At 37.6% G+C, this 19,306-nt stretch overlaps 1 protein-coding gene across 1 annotated transcript in view; it reads left to right on the top strand.

Moving 5' to 3' along the window:
* Positions 1-19,306, top strand: part of ZDHHC15 (zDHHC palmitoyltransferase 15) — a 131,927-nt gene that overhangs the window by 91,333 nt on the left and 21,288 nt on the right. The window contains exon 10 of the mRNA XM_080910801.1: positions 553-656. Coding sequence (XP_080766927.1) covers positions 553-656 — 104 coding nt within the window. The remainder of the gene's footprint in view (positions 1-552; positions 657-19,306) is intronic.

Below are 19,306 nucleotides of genomic sequence, written 5' to 3'. Positions count from 1 at the left end.
CTCAAAAGTGTGTACTAGATGGACATGATGACACACACCTATATGCCACTACTCAGGTTGTTGAGACAGATTACAAGTTCCAGGCCAGCCTGAAACAGAAAATAAGGCCTTACCTGAACCCATGAGATGGTTCATTGTCACTAAACCCAACAACCTGCATCAATCCCCAGGATCTACATGGTGAAAGGAGAGAACCAATTCCCTTACACTGTTTTCCAGTATGCACCCATACACATCCACAAGTACCCACACCTCCCCCCTTACACACACATACTTCCCTTCCTCCTTTTTCGCTTCCCTCCCTGCCTTCTCTCTCTCTTTCTCCCTCTCCCTCCCTCCCTCCCTCCCTCCCTCCCTCCCTCTCTCTCTCTCTCTCTCTCTCTCTCTCTCTCTCTCTCTCTCTCTCTCTCTCTCTCTCTGTCCCTCCCTTCTTCCTTCCCCCTTTCTCTCCCTTCCCTTTTCCCTCAATCCCTCCTTCTGTATGTAAGTAAATTTGAATTAAAAATAAAAGTCTATGTCAGTTGCAAACTCACCACCTCTCTTTTCCAACAGCCCTGGTGATGGACACTTCTTCCCTATGAGGTCTATGAATGAGTCACAGAACCCGCTGCTGGCAAATGAGGAAGCCTGGGAAGACAATGAGGATGACAGTCGAGGTGAGTAGGCACAGAAGAAAGCCTTTTCTCTCTGTGTGACAGACTCAGTACTGCATGATCTATGTTAATAAAACCAATGCAGCATGCAGTGAGTAAAAAAAAAAATCCAAAGAGATTTTATAAGCATAACAACCTCATAAGTGCCCCCTGGGTGGAGGAGGAAAAGTATGGCCAGATTTGCTTAACAAATATGGGTGGCAGAGGTAGCTTTGTTGGACAGAATTCACTAGAAAATGGAACCAATAAAATGCATGTAAACATCACATATTATGAAAGGGGATTTACTAGAATGGCTTTCATGATAGGGGCTGGGTAGTCAAAGCAATGGCCATATGTATGGTGGAGATTGGTGATAATCCAGTACCTATCCAGACTACAAAGCTAAAAGTCTCATAAGTTCCAATCTGGTGCTAGGGGCCTGAACTGAAGATTCCTTCAGAACCTCCAGTATAGAATCCACATAGAAAGACTGAAAAAACTAGAGGGTGATGTCAGTGGAGGGTGGGAGGAACAGTGATAGATGTACTCACTCAGAAGGAACAGAATATAGCCAGGTGAAACTGCTAGACTTCTCTATATCTGGGCCATCCCTTCAGAAGGTGACATCCACGTGGAGAACAAGTCTTCCTTCCTTGATGCATCAACTCTGGAAACACTTCTCCAGACATGCCCAGAAGTTGAGCCCAAATTCCTTGAAGATAATAAAGAATACCAGTTGGTGGGTCTGAAAACAAAGCCCAGCAGATAAAATGCTTGCCATACAAGTATAAGAATAGGAATTAAAGATTTCCAGATCCAGTAAAAGCCAGGTAGGCTGGTTTGTGGCCCACTCATAATCTCAATGCAGGAAGCAGAGACAGGAACTCTTTTGAACAAGCTGGCTAGAAAGATTAGCAGCAACAATGAGGTCCAGGCTCAGTGAGAGATCCTTCATCAGTATATACGGTAGAGAATGATCAAAAAAGTCACTGAACATCAGTCTCTGCCCTGAACACACATGTGCTAAAACAGACATACATATCTGCATTCACATGTACTCTCACAGTGCACACATGTTTACACACATTAATGTACATACAAAAAAAGAACCATTAAATGGTAGCTTAAGCAGTTCCCTGCCAGCTTTCTTAGACTGTGACTTAAACTATACAGATGAATGAGGAAACATAATAAACAGTATTCTGCATGTGAGTAAACAATCTTCCCAGATATCCATCACAGTGTTTGACATGAATGCCTGAATACAAAACTTTACTTCCATCGGCGGGCACAGTTCATCTTTGTCTACCCTCCTTCATTTACATCGGTTCAATTTTCTTTAAAATTTTATAGACTTTTAGAATGTCTTAAATACACTACAAAATAAAAGGTATAAGAAGGACAAAGGAAAAATTTAAACAGAGAAGTTTGCCCTCCCAACTTCTTCCGTCACTTCATTTGGGTCATCTCGAGACACTCTGTGTTCCTGTCATGCGTGCTGTGTTCATCTCTACCCATTGCTCTGCCCACTGCTGTGTCTTTCACCCTTGCAAATGTTGCTGATATCCGCCATCAGAGAATAAGTTTTAAAAATTATTGAAATAAAGCAGTAGCTGGCAGAAATTTTCAAGTAGGAAATTTTAATGGTCATCATGACATGTTATTTACTACCTGGGATAAACGAAGCTGAATGAGGACATGAAAGTCTTTGAAGAAAGTGTGAGATGCAGAAAATAAGCTTTTCTAAATGTTCACACAGTTACATTATCCAGGCCTGGGTTCTCTACCTGAAAGCACTATGCTTAAAAGAAAGCGTGTTTTAGAGATGAAAAACAATAAATCAGCCCCAAGCTTATAATTACAAAAGATAATTCTTGCCCACTCAAAAAATATCTAAGAGAAAAGGAATGCCTTTTATTCCCTCTGCAGACTGTTAGGAGCTGTTTTAATGCGCCATCCTCCTGCCATTAGTCTTTCTGAACAGATATTAACTTTCAGCAAGCTCGGATGATGGGAATTCTTATTTCGACATTAAGTCATTCCCACAAAAATGAAAGACATACCTAACTTCAAAGTTGCTTGAAATAATTCCACAATTAAAAAAGTTTATATGTGAACCTTATATTGTCAAGCAAAACACCTTAAAGATTGACATAGTGCCATATGACATGAAAATTACTCTGGCGGGGATAGAGAGATGGTTGAGTTACTGAGCTGCTCTCTATATAAGCATGTGGGTGGAGTTGTGCTTGCTATAGTGCTTGTGTGCAAGTCAGAAAATGACTTTGTAGATTTGGTTCTCTTTCTACTTTGCATGAGTTCCAGGGATTAAATCCAGGTTGCCAGGTTTGCACCGAGATCTCTCCCACCCAGGACAGCACCCTCAAATTCTGGTCTTTTTCAAAAAATATTTAGTCGTAGTTTTTTTTTTTACATAATTTCATATAAAATGTTTATTTTCTCCATTCTTTGACTTTAGTAATTATATTATGTAGACACTAGTATTTTACAGTTAATGAAAGTGAAAGTGGGAAATATTAACTAACTCATCCAATATCACATAACATATATCAGGCAGTGCTTGGAATCAAATGAAGATCCTGATTCTAAATCCTGAGATTTTTGTAGGATGATGTCATGTCTGTCTTTTGAATGAATAAATATGTGCTACAGTGTTGTCATTTACTTCCATCTTGTTATCTGAAGCATTCAACTGCTTCCAAAGTCATAAAATACATCATGGACCACAAGTCTTGTTTAGCTTTTTCCAGACCACTATGCCATCTTACATAGAGGAGATTTTAGCCCATTGTTGTTTCTAACAGCTTCAGTATAGAATGGTGCTTTTTTTCTCACCCAGATTCTCAAGCTGCACTGTTTGTTCAGTTGACTGCATTACCCTCAGGTATGCATGTCATCTGTATGTATATAGTCATATACAAACTGCTCATGGATTTTTTTCTAACAATGTTTTCATTAATTCCTTGATGATTTCCTTTTCCGTTTTCTGTTTCTTTTTTAAGACAGGGTTTCTCTGTGTAACCCTTGTTGTTCTGGAACTTGCTCTGAAGAACAGGCTGACATCTAACTCACAGATATCTATCTGCATGTCTCTGCCTCCAGAGTGCTAGGATTTAAGGAATGCACCACCACTACCTAGAAAATTCTTTAATACATTTTGAGCATACTCAACACCCAGCTCCATAACTGCCCTCGACACCCTCCTATCGCTTCCCACCTAACTTTGAGTTCATGCTCTTTTCACAGTTAAATTTACAAGAAAGGTACTATAAGTAATTTAAGTTTCCTTTAGAAAATTTGTCAGAATTAATTTCTAATAATATAACATTTACTATACATTATGCATTTATTAATAGCATAATGTGAAATACTCTAAATACATATAAAATGATCAAATGTGGCCACAGCAACTGGTTAAATGAAACTGTGATGCCAAAGCCAGGCAGTTTCTTTGAAATCCCTCCCCCTAACTTAATACAGGGAACTATGAGGTTAAAACGAAAACACATTTATGAAATCAAAGCATTTAAAGAGGTTTCTCTGGAGAGGCTTTTTAAAATAAAGTATTTAATTAATGCACAAATACACAGAAGATGCACAAATGAGTATGCACATCTGTGTAATTTTCTGTGGAGATTAAGCAGGCATCTTTTAAAAAGATTTTTGAGAGACTTGGAGTTGCAGTTTAGCTTTTTGAGGAAGTGATCCAGAAATGTCTGTTACATTATTGCTTTTTCTCATTAAAAATTGCCAATAGCTTACATTAAAAAATTAGAGATGCCAATAAAAAATTTTATATTAATCTATTCCAAATGGAACCATTTCCTCCACATTAGATGGATGGCATCTACATCCCTGCCTTTTGTAACTGTCATGAATAATAAAGTGGGCATGACTGTCAAAGAGATGTGGAAATGCAAACTACTGTGAGCTGACACCACCTACCTGCATGTAAAAATGATATTTAAAATTTTTTGTGGCTTTCCCCAGGGAAAGTAAGTCTAGCCTCTTATTATTTTCTGATAGAACTGATTTCTTAATGTTTTATCTTTATGGCTCTGGTGCCTTTCTGGATATCCTTTGTTCTTTTTTCCCCCAGTGGGTAACAAAGCCTGGGCCATTTTCTAACAATGGCCCTTTTTAAATGAGTAGTTGAACACTTTGATCATGAAAGTTTATTGGAGATGCAGCATTCATAGAAATTCAGGGAAGGTAGTTACAATCGATATTCTGTTAATAGTGAACTTAACAGAGGTGTTGTTGGCAAAGACTTCATCAGCAGAGCAATAGTTGTTTCCACGTGTGAGATGTGTTAGTTTTCTGCTGCTATAAAAAAAACACCTGAGATAATCAACTTCTAAAGAGAACAGGTTTACTGGTCTGTTTTAGACTGCTAACAAGGACATCAATAATGATGACTGTCTGTCATAGAGAAAAATCATGAATAGGGGACTGGGACTCACATCTCTCTCAAAGGTATGCCCTAACAGTAAGCTAAAATTTCCTAATAGGCCTCAGTTATACGATTCTGACACCTCCAAATATTGCCACCCTATGACTAAGCCTTTTAGCACATGAGCCTTTTGCGGACATTAAAGACTTGAACTATTCGACTAGCACAAGAAAATAAATCACTTATTTCTTTTATTTTTACTATATAAGATATGAAGTATACAGAACGATTTTTTTACATCCATACATGCAGTGAAGTGGTGATCATAACATACATTGTCTCAGAACACTGTTGCCCTGCATATCTTAGTAGTCCCCAGGCTGCCCTTTGAATATCCAAATTTCTCTATAATGGCCCCTCTGTATACTTTGGCCTATACCTCTTTATTCCATCTCACCTTCTGCTACCTCGGGTAAAATTTTTCTACTCTGTTGGCCTGCATTTTCTCCTTTTAAATGTCTCTGTATCCAAACGATCGTGCAGTGTTGTTTTTGTGTTCTACTTTAATGTCTTCCACTTTAGTTAATTGTGTTCTAAGTGGGAGAAGTAGCTTTTGCCTTAAAGATAAATAATAATCTGGTGTATATGTGAGAGAGAGAGGGGTGGGGGAGTTTCTTTATTTACATATCTATCCACAGACACTTTGGTCAGTCTTATTTCTTGGCTATTGTAAATAATGCTCCAATAAACGTGGCGGTGAATATTTTCCCAGAAGAATGATACTGGGGTCATATGGTCACAGTTATGGCAGTTTGCATTCCCAGCAACAATGTACGAAGGTGAACTTTTCTCTACAATCTCACCAATGTTTTTTTGACATTGATGTGGGTCTGGAGATGAAATCTAGGACCATGAGCATGCTAGGTAAGCATTCTACCACTGAGGTATCCACAGCCATCCTAACATAAGTGGGATGACATCTCACGGTTCTTTTGATTTTCATATTCAGGACCATTAAGGGTTTTAGCACTTCTTCACGGATTCAGTAGCCATCACCAAGTTAGCTTTGGAAATATATCTATTTGTATAGTTTAATCAATTTAAATTCAGTTCTTTGTTGGGTTTTGCCACTTGTCTGAATTCCTTACTACAATTTGCTTATTGAATACTTGTCAGACACATATTTTATCCTGTTATACATGTTGCTTTTAATTTTGTGGTTATTTTGCTTTGAAAAGACTTTTTGGTTTGCAAAACTCCCATTTATTTAATTATTTATTTATTGTTTGCTCATTTATTTTTATTATTACATTAAAAACCATTTTAAGACATTTCTACAGTAGGTATAAGACATTTCTACAGTAGTTTAAGACATTTCTACAGTAGATGGATTGATGACCCCTTGTTTAAAAGCAGTGATAGTACATGCTTACATTTTTTGTCTGGGCTCTTTCTTTTGTTCCATTGTTCTATGTGTCTACATTTATGCTAATTCTGTTCTGTGTTTTATTATCATAGGTTTGGTATACAATTCAAGGTGCAGTACTTTGATGTTGTCAACTTTATTTTGTCGGGATGCTTTGGGCTATTTACCATCTTGTGTAGTTCGTTATAATTTTTTTTATTTTAAAAAAAATTTCCACTAAAATTTTGATCCAGATTGTGTTGTATATATAAGTTATTATTGGTTGCAAAGAAATGTTGAACATGTTGATTCTTCCAATCTCTGGACACAAGATATATTTCCATCTATTTGTGTCCTCTTCCATTTCTTATGTCATTGTTCCATAAGTTTTAGAATATGTCTTTTGTTTTCTCAGTTAAGTTTGTTCTATCTCTCTGTTGAGCTGTGACAGTTTATAGAATGAGGAGATACAGACAAAATGAAACTGTCCTCTTTCCATTGGGTGGATTCTTTCACTGTATGGCTATAGCTTTTTAATTGGACTCATGAGTTATTTCCGAGTTATTTTAATGCATGGATAGATTCCAAACTTTTGCACTTCGTGGTAGAAAAGAAGGCCAAGATCTCTTACTCTACCATCTGGCTTATATCACCTGGAAATAACTTTGCATCCATAATTGGCTAATGATATTAGCTACTCTAGAGATGTTCTTAGAAATATGTTAAGAGAAATCAGAATTCAACCTACTTGTTAGGAAAATTTACTCTGAAGATCTACAAAAAGTTGTCTTTTCCCACTGATACAAATAAGAAATTTCGAGTGCCCTATGGTTCCCATGTTGGGATGCTCTCACAGAGAAGCCTAAATTTAACTGTATAGTGTATGTCATAAGCTGTCAGTCAAAAGCATCCTTAAGCTCCACTTCTAAGGTTTCTATTATAGGTATGTATTTGTCTGGTTTTTAAGAAGCAAGTTACCTATGTCCTGAGTGGCACTGAATCTGTGAGGTGTCTTCAGAGCCTAGGCATGAGCCTCTAGTTGTCCTAGGGTTTTCAGGAATTCCAGGTTTCTACTTTCTATGTTTATGCTAAATGAATAATTATTGGCCTTTCTATTGAAACCTTTACCTTGATCCTCAAATTTAAGTCTTCAAAAACATAACCCAGTTGATGGTTATCCATTCAATATTGAACTCAGTTTTGATTTTAATATCATTTGCTAATTGTAATTAGTTCCTTTATCTCATAGTAAATAAGGTAGCTTCAGTTCAAAAGGACTTCACACACAGCTCTTCCATTGTAGTGTTTGTGAATACAATAGAGAGCTCTGGGTCAAGGGACAGAGTAATTCCATATGGCTGGTTCTGAACCTCTAATCAATGTTATAACTGTGATAAGGAAAACATTTCCAAAGAATTCAGCAGTAAAAGATCCACATTTTCTTTAAATACCAAAAACTGCTTTGAACTTCAACTAACAATGCTAGAAGTGAAAATTCATTTCATTTGATAACTTTTAAATGTGTTATGACCTCAGGGATATTTGGATATTTTTATCAAGTAAAAAAGGTCTATAATATGAAACAAAAAAAATGCTTGAATTTGCAAAATATAACTTTCTGGTATAATTATTATATTTGAATGAATCAACTTTCTGCCTTTTAGTTGTTGAACAGTTCTCCAGAAATAGTATTGATTTTTCTCCCAAGAATGTGAAATGTTTTGCATATAGGCTCTCGGGAATAAGTCAACAAAGTCCCAGATGGTCTTGAATCAATCTAATTTGCTACTCCTTTTCTTGCACACACTTTCTTGATACTATATCCATCAGTGTTGGCCAAGGTAGACCATGTTTCTGATTTTTTTGTTTTGTTTTTTGTTTCTACTGCTATGAAAAGTCACCTGTTAATAAAAAAATAACAGAGATCCAGGCACACAGGCCTAGTGAGACTGCGCCGTGAGTGGCCAGGTAACAGAGAGGTCTGGGCCAAGTGCTTGGAAAGTACGTCCCCCGGTTAGTTCAGGGGAGCTGGAACCCTGGAATAGGGACTTGGTATCCGCCTGGAAAGCCATTGCATGTGGACCAAACACTCGAGCAACATGCCACGAGGAACAGAGGAGATACAAAGACACAGGCCTGGCGAGACTGCACTATGAGTAGCTGGGGCACAGAGAGGGCTAGACCTAGGGTACAGAAGGCACGGCCCTCCAGATGGTACAGGGGAGCAGGAACTCTGCCTTAGGGACTCGGTGTCCACCAAGAAGGCCCTTGTGTGCAGAACAAATGCTCAAGCCATTTGCCACCTGGAACAGCTGAGATCCAGGGACACAGACCTGGTACACGGGAGAGACAGGAACCAATCATTGACAACAAGATAGCAAGAGGAAAGCGAAAGAACTTACACAGTGGAAACCAAGACAACCTGGCAACATCAGAACCCAGTTCTCCCATCAAAGCAAACACTGAAAGGCCAAACACTCCAGGAAAAGAAGATGCAAACCTGAAATCATACCTCAAGATGATGATGGAGATCTTAGAAAAGAGTGTGAATAACTCACTTAAACAAGAATAGGAGGACAACATTAAACAATAGAAGCTTTTAAAGAAGAAACACTTCCAAGAAATAAAGAAAACAAAACAAAACAAAAAAAGTATTTACAAAGCAAGAAAACTTTAAATATTTCCATGTTACACTTTGTTTTACATATACTTTATGCTCATTGTAACTATTTTTTTAACGACTTTATTTTACAAAACAAAGATAAATGTACAGATTTTAAACATTTTTTGCTTAAAATTATACATTTTTGTCAGTACTGTTTTTTCAGACATTGAAATAATTTTTACATAAAACCATGTGAATATATTTTTTTCGTCAGAACTTGATTTTTTTCAAGGGCTTGACAGTATGCATTGAAAACCTAATAGTTACAAAAAGCGTAAAGTACATGCAAAACAAAACAGAACATGGAAATAGTCAAAGTCTTCTTGTTTTGTAAATATATGTATATTTTTTTGTTTTCTTTATTTCTTGGACTTCATACAGTCTGTGAGTTGTTTCTGGGGGAGTGCAAGCCTCTGGGGTTAGCATCCCACTATCAGTGACTGCATATTATGTCTGTTCTTTTGTGACTGGGTTATCTCACTTAGGATGATATTCTCTAGATGCAGCCATTTTCTTAAGAATTTGGTTAAGTCATTGTTTCTGGTGGCTGAGTAGTATTCCATTGTGTATATGTACCACAATTTTTGTATCCATTCATCTTTTGAAGGACATCTGGGTTCCTTCCAGCTTCTGGCTATTATAAATAGAGCCGCTATGAACATTGTGGTGCATATATCTTTGTTGTGTATTAAAGTGTCTCTGGGGTATATGCCCAGAAGTGGAATAGCTGGGTCTTCAGGTAGTACTATATCCAATTTTCTGAGGATTTTTTTTCCGTGTGCACTCCGCAGAGATCTCTCTGCTCCCCTGCAGTCTTGGTCTCCCACTCACCAGTTGCTCAGCCTCTATGAGCCGCCGTTCCGCCTGGCAGGTAGGCCAGGCTCCGCTCTTCATTGTAACTATTAAGTTTTCAAGGCATACTATCAAACCTTGAAAAAAATCAAGTACTGACTAAAAAATATATTCATATAATTTTATGTAAAAATTATGTTAAAATCTGAAAAAAAAGTACTGACAAAAATGTATAATATTAAGCAAAAAATGTTTAAAATCTGTACATTTATCTTTGTCTTGTAAAATAAAGTTGTTTAAAAAAAAGAAAAAGAAAAAGCGATAGAAAAATTATATTTAGGCTAAAGCCCATATAGCACGGCTGAAGAACCTCTAAGAGTTTCCTTACAACCGTACTGAAGTTTAGGCTTTGTACAGATATTTTAGTGACATAGTATTGACTTTTAATTTTCATAGGTTAAAAACTAAGAAACTATCATAGAGAAATTAAAATATTATGACCTAAAAAAAAAGAAGAAACACAAAAAACACTCAAAGAAATCAAAAAACTAGAAGAAAACAGAAAAAGATGAAGTAATTGAAAATGAAAAAGGAAACAATAAAAAAAAAACACTAAAGGAGACAACCATGGAGGTGAAAAACCAAGAAGTCAGTAGTCACAGATGCAAGCATCTCCAACAGACTACAAGAGATGGAAGAGAGAATCTCAGGGCCAAAGACAACATGGAAAACATAAACAAAACAGTCAGAGAACATGAAAAACCCAAAAAGCTACTAACCCAAAATGTCCAGGAGATCCAGGACACAATGAGTAATAGGAATAGAAGAGGGGGAAGAACATCAACTAAGAGGCACAGTAAATATCTTCAACAAAATCATAGAAGAAAACTTCCCTACCCTTAAGAATGACCATAAGCATAAAAGAAGCCTTCAGAACTCCAAATAGAGTGGACCAGAATAGAAATTATTCCTGATACAAAATATTCAAAACCGCAGTTGTCCAAAGCAAAGCAAAGAAAGAGTACTAAAAGCAGTAAGTGAAAAAGGACATGTACATATAAAGGAAGACCAATCAGAATTATGCCCGATTTCTGAAAAGAGATTATGAAAGCTAGAAGATCCTGGACATACATCATGCAGACCCTAAGAGAACACAAGTGTCAGCCCAGGCTGTTATACCCAGCAAAACTCTCAATCGCCATAGATGGAGAGACCAAAATATTCCAGGACAAAAATAAATTTACACAGTATCTGACCACAAATCCAGCAATACAATGAAATATAGGTGGAAAACCCAATACAAGGAAGGAAACAACATCCTAGTAAAAACAAGAAAATAACTAAGCAACAAAACCAAAAGAAGAAAGACACACAGGCACAATTCTACCTCTAAAAGCAAAAATAGCAGGAAACAGGAAACACTATTCCTTAATATCTGTTAACATAAATGGACTCAATTCCACAATAAAAAGACATAGGCTATGAGACTGGATACATAAACAGAATACAGCATTTTGCTGCATCCAGAAAACTTATCTCAGAGACAAAGACAGACACTATCTAAGAGTAAAAGGTTGGAAAATAAACTTCCACACAAACAGCCCCAAGAAACGGGCTGGAGTAGCCATTCTAACATTGAATAAAGTAGATTTTCACCCAAAGGTTATCAAAAAATATAAGAAAGTACACTTTTTACCCATTACAGGGAAAATTGATCAGGAGGAACTCTTAATCCTTAACATATATGCTCCAAATACAAGAGCACCCGTATTCATAAAAGAAACCCTACTAAAGCTCAAAAAGTACATTGCACCCCACACAATATTAGGGGAGACCTCAAAACCCCACTCTCATCAGGGGACAGGTCATGGAAACAGAAATTGAACAAGGACACAGTGAAAATATCAGAGGTTATAAACATTGAGAGAACATTTGATCCTAAAACAAAAGAATACACCTTCTTCTCAGCACCTCACAGCATCTTCTCCAAAATTCACCATATAATTGGACATAAAACAAGCCTCAATAGATATAAGAACATTGAAATATCCCATGCACCCTATCAGATCACCATGGACTAAGGCTGGTTTTTAATAACAACAAAGACAACAAAAAGCCCATATACACATGGAAACTGAACAACGCTCTGTTAAATGATAGAATGGCCAAAGAAGAAATAAAGAAAGAAATTAAGGATTTTCTAGAATTTAATGAAAATAAAAACACAACATACCCAAACCTATGGGATGCAATTAAAGCAGTACTGAGAGTAAAACTTATAGCTCTGAGTGCTTCCAAAAAGAAACTGGAGAGAGCATACACTAGCAACATGATAGCACAGCTGAAAGCTCTATAAAAAAAGGAAGCACTTAAACCCAAGAGGAGTAGATGGCAAGAAATAATCAAACTCAGAGAAGAAATTGACCAAATAGAAACAAAAGAACCATACAAAGAATCAACAAAACCAAGAGCTGGTTCTTTGAGAAATTTAACAAGATTGATAAACCCTTAGCCAGAATAACTAGAGGGCAAAGAGAGAGTATCCAAATTAACAAAATAAGAAAGGAAAGTGAAGACATAACAACTGAAACTGAGGAAATTCAAGAAATCATCAGATCCTACTAAAAAACCTATACTCAACAAAGCTGGAAAATCTGAAGGAAATGGATGAATTCCTACAAAGACACCAGATAATAAAGATAAACCAAGACCAGGTAAACTATCTAAATAATCTCATAATACCTAAAGTAATAGAAGCAGTCATCAAAAGCCTCCCAAACAAAAAAAGCCCAGGTCCAGATGGGTTCATTGCAGAATTCTATCAGACATTTATTGAGGAACTAATACCAGTACTGTCCAAACTATTCCACAAAATAGAGTCAGAGAGAACACTACCTGACTCATTTTTCGAGGCCACAATAACCCTCCTTCCTAAACCACACAAAGACCCTACAAGGAAAGAGAACTTCAGACCAATCTCACTTATGAATATTGATGGAAAAAATATTCAACAAAATCCTTGCAAACTGAATGCAATAACACAGCAAAACGATCATTCACCATAATCAGGTAGGCTTCATCCCTGGGATGCAGGGATGGTTTAATATATGGAAATCCATCAAAGTAATCCACCATATAAACAAACAAAAAAAATCACATGATCATCTTACAAGATGCTGAGAAAGCATTTGACAAAATTCAACAACCCTTTATGTTAAAAGTCTTGGAAAGAACAGGAATCCAAGGTCCATACCTAAACATAATAAAAGCAATATACAGCAAACCAATAGCCAACATTAAACTTAATGGTGAGAAACTTGAAGCAGTCCCACCAAAATCAGGGACTAGACAAGGCTGCCCACTCTCCCCGTACCTATTAAACATAGTACTGGAAGTCTTGGCTGGAGCAATTAGACAACAAAAAGAAATCAAAGGGATACAAATAGGAAGGGAAAAAGTAAAAATTCCACAATTCGCAGATGACATGATAGTGTAAGTAAGTGACCCCAAAAATTCCACCAGAGAACTTCTACAGCTGATAAACAAGTTCAGCAAAGAGACTGAATATAAAATCAACTCAAAAAATCAGTAGCCTTCTTCTACTCAAAGGACAAGCATGCAGAGAAAGAAATTAGGGAAAAGATACATACCCTTAATAATAGTCACAAACAATATGAAATACCTTGGTATGACTCTAACTAAGAAAGAGAAGGACCTGTATGACAAGAACTTCAAATCTCTAAGGAAGGAAATCAAGGAAGATCTCAGAAAATGGAAAGATATCCCATGCTCATGTATTGGAAGGATCAACATTGTAAAAATGGCCATCTTACCAATAGCAATCTACAGTTTCAATGCAATCCCCATCAAAAGTCCAACCCAATTTTTCATAGAGTTGGAAAGAGCAATGTGCAATTTCATCTGGAATAACAAAAAACCTAGAATAGCAAAATCTGTCCTCAACAACAAGAAAACATCTGTGGGAATCACTATCCCCAACCTCAAGCTATATTACAAGGCAATTATGTTAAAAACTGCATGGTACTGGTACAGAGATAGGTAAGTGGATCAATGGAATAGAATAGAAGATCCAGAAATGAGCCCTCACATATATGGTCACCTGATTTTTGACAAAGGAGCTGTAAACATTCAATGGAAAAAGGACAGCTACTTCAACAAATAGTGTTGGTCCAACTGGCACTCAGCATGCAGAAGAATGAAAATAGATCCTTTCTTATCTCCTTGTTCAAAGCTCAAGTGCAGGTGGATCAAAGATCTCCTCATTAAACCAGGTACACTGAAACTATCAGATGAGAAAGTAGGGAAAACCTTAGAACACATAGGCACAGGAGAAAATTTCCTGAACAGAACACCAGTGGCTTGTGCTGTAAAGTCAAAGAATGACAAATGTGACTTAATGAGATTGCAAAGTTTCTGTAAGGCTAAGGACACTGTCAAGTAACAAAACGGCAGCCAACAGATTGGGAAAAGATCGTTACTAACCTCACATCTGATAGAGGCCTAATATCCAAGGTATACAAAGAACTCAAGAAGCTAGACACCAGAGAATCAAACAACCGTATTAAAAATGGGGTACAGAGCTAAACAAAAAGTTCTCAATTGAGGAATATCAAATGACTGAGAAGCATCTAAGGAAGTGCTCGACATCATTAGTCATCAGGTAAATGTGAATCAAAACAACCCTGAGATTCCACCTCACACCAGTCAGAATGGCTAAGATCAAAAATTCAGATGACAGCAGATTCTGGGAGGATGCGGAGAAAGAGGAACACTTCTCCACTGTTGGTGGGGTTGTAAACTGGTACAACCACTCCAGAAATGAGTCTGGCTGTTCCTTGAAAATTGGACACAGTACTACCTGAAGACCCAGTAATTCTACTACAGAGAAGCTCCAACATACAACAAAGACACATGCACCACAGTGTTCATAGCAGCCCTATTTATAATATCCAGAAGCTGGAAACAACCCAAATGTCCTTCAGTAGATGAATGGATACAAAAATTGTGGTACATTTACACAATGGAGTAGTACTCAGCTTTCAGAAACAATGACTTCATGAAATTCTTAAGAAAATGGATGCATTTAGAGAATATCATCCTGAGTGAGGTAACCCAGTTACAAATAACAGACATAATATGCAGTCACTGATAATTAGATACTAACCCCAGAAAGCTCTGAAAACCGCAAAAATAACTCACAGGTCATATGACACTCAAGAAAAACAAAGGCCAAACAAAAAAGAAAGCCTCATTCCTTCTTAGGAAAAAAAATAAATGTATAGCACCCTCTCGGAGTGTGGTACACCTGGACCTCAAATCATTAATAATCAAGAGCTAAGATTGTGGAAATTTTTGGTATTCACAAATGCTTAATCTATACCCAACAAGAAATCTGTTTCCATGTTACGTTCTGTCCTACATGAACTTCATGCTTATGGTAACTAGTGGGATTTCAATGCATGCTATCAAACCTCTAAAAGAATTAAGTACGGACAAAATATTCATAGAATGTTATGCCAAAATGCCTTTAAAATTCTGTATATGTATCCCTCTTTTATTTAAAATAAAGTAGTAAGAAAAAATTCTGGTAAATCTGTATTTAATATTGGATACACTTATATTGTCTATTGAATATACTGATATATTTAAAGTTTATTTTACCACCTTGTAACCTTTGTGTTATCCCTTCTTTGTTTATTATTTGTTTGCTTTTAGGTTGTTTTTTTCTGTAATTTTTCTGTAATTTACAGTCTAATTAATACTGTCTGCATGACATTGCACATTAAAAAGAAAAGAAAAAAATAACAGAAAATTAACTAGCATGTATTGTGAATGTCCTGAAGTTGGCACAGTGGATTCATAATGTCATTAAACACCATACTCTTGAAGTGTTTTATTGAGGTAAAATACATACATGAAAAGTTTCCAAACAAAGCACAATGCAGAGTTTTATCAACAAAATGAATTGATTGTTAGATTGGCTCATTGGATAAATTGGCATCTAATTGGATAATCCCATAAACTAAAGACCAAAATCTTTATTCTGTTAGTGGTCAATGACTACTGGAAATTTTTGATCAGGGGAGTTATGTGAGGAAACTGCTTTCTTCAGAAAATGATGAAGTGATACTCCTAAGAAAGTATACTGTCATCATGTAACAAAGATTGCACTAAACCCTGGACCTTCCTAAGAGGACTGGTGAGAGCCCTTCTCTTTACCAGAACTCAAATGCTCCAAGCACAGCCTGTATACAAGAGCTCTAGTTTGAGGACAAGAGGCCTTTCAATCAAGAGCTGTATTCCTTGGAAGTTGCTTCTCTGGTGAAATTCTGTTCAATCATCTTTCAGGCAGAGAGAGCCATTGACATTCTCTTGAGAAAAACATTACTTTATCACTAACAAAACCTATATGGTCATGCCTATAGAACTTTAAACATCACTATAGGAGATGAGATATAAAGTTGAATTAAGGAGAGGCTGAGCAACTGGTGGGTGGGAGACCTGGGCTGCCAGAGAGCAGAGAGATCTCTGTGGAGTGCACACAGAAAGTGCACCCCCTCCCTTGCCCTGCCCTGCCCTGCCCGATCCAGCGACCAGGAACAGAAACTTCGAACTTCTGTTTCCACCCTTTAGCGACTTCAGGATGCAGAGCGGAGCCTGGCCCATCTGCCACCCGGAACGGCAGCTCGTAGAGGCTGAGCAACTGGTGAATGGGAGACCTAGGCTGCTGGGGAGTGGAGGGATCTCTGCGGAGTGCACAGGGAAAGTGCACTTCCTGCCTTGACCTGCCCTGTCCTGCCTGATCCAGTGACCTGGAACAGAACTTAGGAACTTCTGTTTCCACCGTGAGGCGACTTCAGGACACAGAGCGGAGCCTGGCTTATCTGCCACCCGGAACGGCCACTCGTAGAGGCTGAGCAACTCGTGGTGGGAGACCTGGGCTGCCAGGGAGCAGAGAGATCTCTGCGGAGTGCACACGGAAAGTGCACCCCCTGCCTTGCCCTGCCCCGCCCTGTCTGATCCAGCGACCAGGAATAGAACTTTGGAACTTCTGTTCCAACCCGGCGACTCTGAGGCATAGAACAGGGCTCGGCCAATCTGATACCTGGACCAGTGGAGATCCAGGGACACAGACCAGATACAAGGGAAAGGCAAGAACATATCACTGACAACAAAATGGCAAGAGGAAAGAGAAAGAGTATATCCCAAGGAAACCAAGACAACCTGGCAACACCAGAACCCAGCTGTCCCATAACAGAAAACATCGGAATTCCAAACACTCCAGAAAAGGAAGACACAGACCTGAAATCATACCTCAAGATGCTGATAGAGATACTTAAACAAGAACGGAAGGAAGAGCAAAATGATTCAGAAGCTTTTAAAGAGGAAACAAGAAAAACACTCAAAGAACTCAAAGAAATAGAGGAAAACAGAATCACAGAGATGAGGGAATGGAAGAGGGAATTTAAAACAGAAATTGACACAATAAAGAAAACACAAAAAGAAATAACCCTAGAGGTAGAACACCTAAAAAAGAAATCAGGAATCACAGAAGCAATCATTTCCAATAGAATACAAGAGATGGAAGAGAGAATCTCGGGGGCAGAAGACAACATTGTAAACATAGAAAAAACAGACAGAGAAGATGCAAAAAACAAAAATCCCCTAACCCAAAATGTCCAGGAAATCCAGGACACAATGTGAAGACCGAACCTAAAGATAATAGGAATAGAAGAGGGAGAAGAGTATCAACTAAGAGGCACAGTAAATATCTTCAACAAAATCATAGAAGAAAACTTCCCTACCCTCAAGAATGAGATGACCACAAGCATAAAAGAAGCCTTCAGAACTCCAAATAGGTTGGACCAGAAAAGAAATACCTCCCGACACATAATAGTAAAAACATCAAGCGCCCAAAGTAAAGAAAGAATACTAAAAGCAGTAAGGGAAAAAGGTCAGGTAACATATAAAGGCAGACCAATCAGACTCACACTCGATTTCTCAACAGAGACTATGAAAGCTAGAAGAGCCTGGACAGACATAATGCACACCCTAAGAGAACACAAGTGCCAGCCCAAGCTGCTATACCCAGCAAAACTATCAATCACCATCGATGGAGAGACAAAGATATTTCAAGACAAATCAAAATTCACACAATGTCTGATCACAAACCCAGCACTACAAGGAATTATAGGTGGAAAACCCAATACAATGAGGGAAAATACAGCCTAGTAAAAACAAGAAAACTCCTAAACAAGAAAACTAAAAGAAGAAAAAGACACAGACACAACTCAACCCACAAAAGCAATAATGGCAGGAAACAGAAACAACTATTCCTTGATATCTATTAACATAAATGGACTCAACTCCCCAATAAAGAGACATAGGCTATCAGAATGGATACATAAACAAAATCCAGCATTTTGCTGCATACAGGAAACTCATCTCAGAGACAGAGACAGACACTATCTCAGAGTTAAAGGGTGGGAAAAAAACTTCCAAGCAAACAGCTCCAAGAAGCAAGCTGGAGTGGCTATTCTAATATCGAATAAAGTAAATTTCCAACCAAAAGTTATCAAAAAAGATAAGGAAGGGCACTTTTTACTCATTACCGGGGAAACCGGTCAGAAGAAACTCTCAATCCTTAACATATATGCTCCAAATAAAAAAGCACCCACATTCATAAAAGAAATCCTACTAAAGCTCAAAAAATATATTTCACCTTACACAATAATAGTGGGAGACTTTAATACCCCACTCTCACCATTGGACAGATCATGGAAACAGAAACTGAACAAGGACACTGCAAAACTAGCAGAGACTTTGAACCAACTAGAATTAATAGATATCTACAAAACATATTATCCTAAAGTAAAAGAATACACCTTCTTCTCACCACCCCATGGCACCTTCTCGAAAATTGACCACATAATTGGACACAGAGCGAGCCTCAATCGATATAAGAAGATTGAAATACTCCCATGCATCCTCTCAGATCACCCTGGTCTACGGCTGGTCTTTAACAACAACAAAGACAACAAAAAGCCCACATACACATGGAAACTAAACAACGCTCTGTTAAAGGATAGCAGGGTCAAAGAAGAAATTAAAAAAGGAATTAAGGATTTTCTAGAATTCAATGAAAATGAAAACACAACATACCCAAACCTATGGGATGCAATGAAAGCAGTACTGAGAGGAAAACTCATAGCCCTAAGTGCTTCCAAAAAGAAACTGGAGAGAGATTACATCAGCAACCTGACAGCACAGATAAAAGTCGTAGAACAGAAGGAAGCAGATATACCCAAAAAGAGTAGATGGCAAGAAATAATCAAAATTAGGGCACAAATAGACCAAATAGAATCAAAAAGAAC

This window comes from Micromys minutus, assembly GCF_963924665.1.
Source record: "Micromys minutus genome assembly, chromosome: X".
Classification (NCBI taxonomy): domain Eukaryota; kingdom Metazoa; phylum Chordata; class Mammalia; order Rodentia; family Muridae; genus Micromys; species Micromys minutus.
Note: the sequence above shows the minus strand (reverse complement) of the source record. Positions and strands in the feature narration are given on the sequence as shown.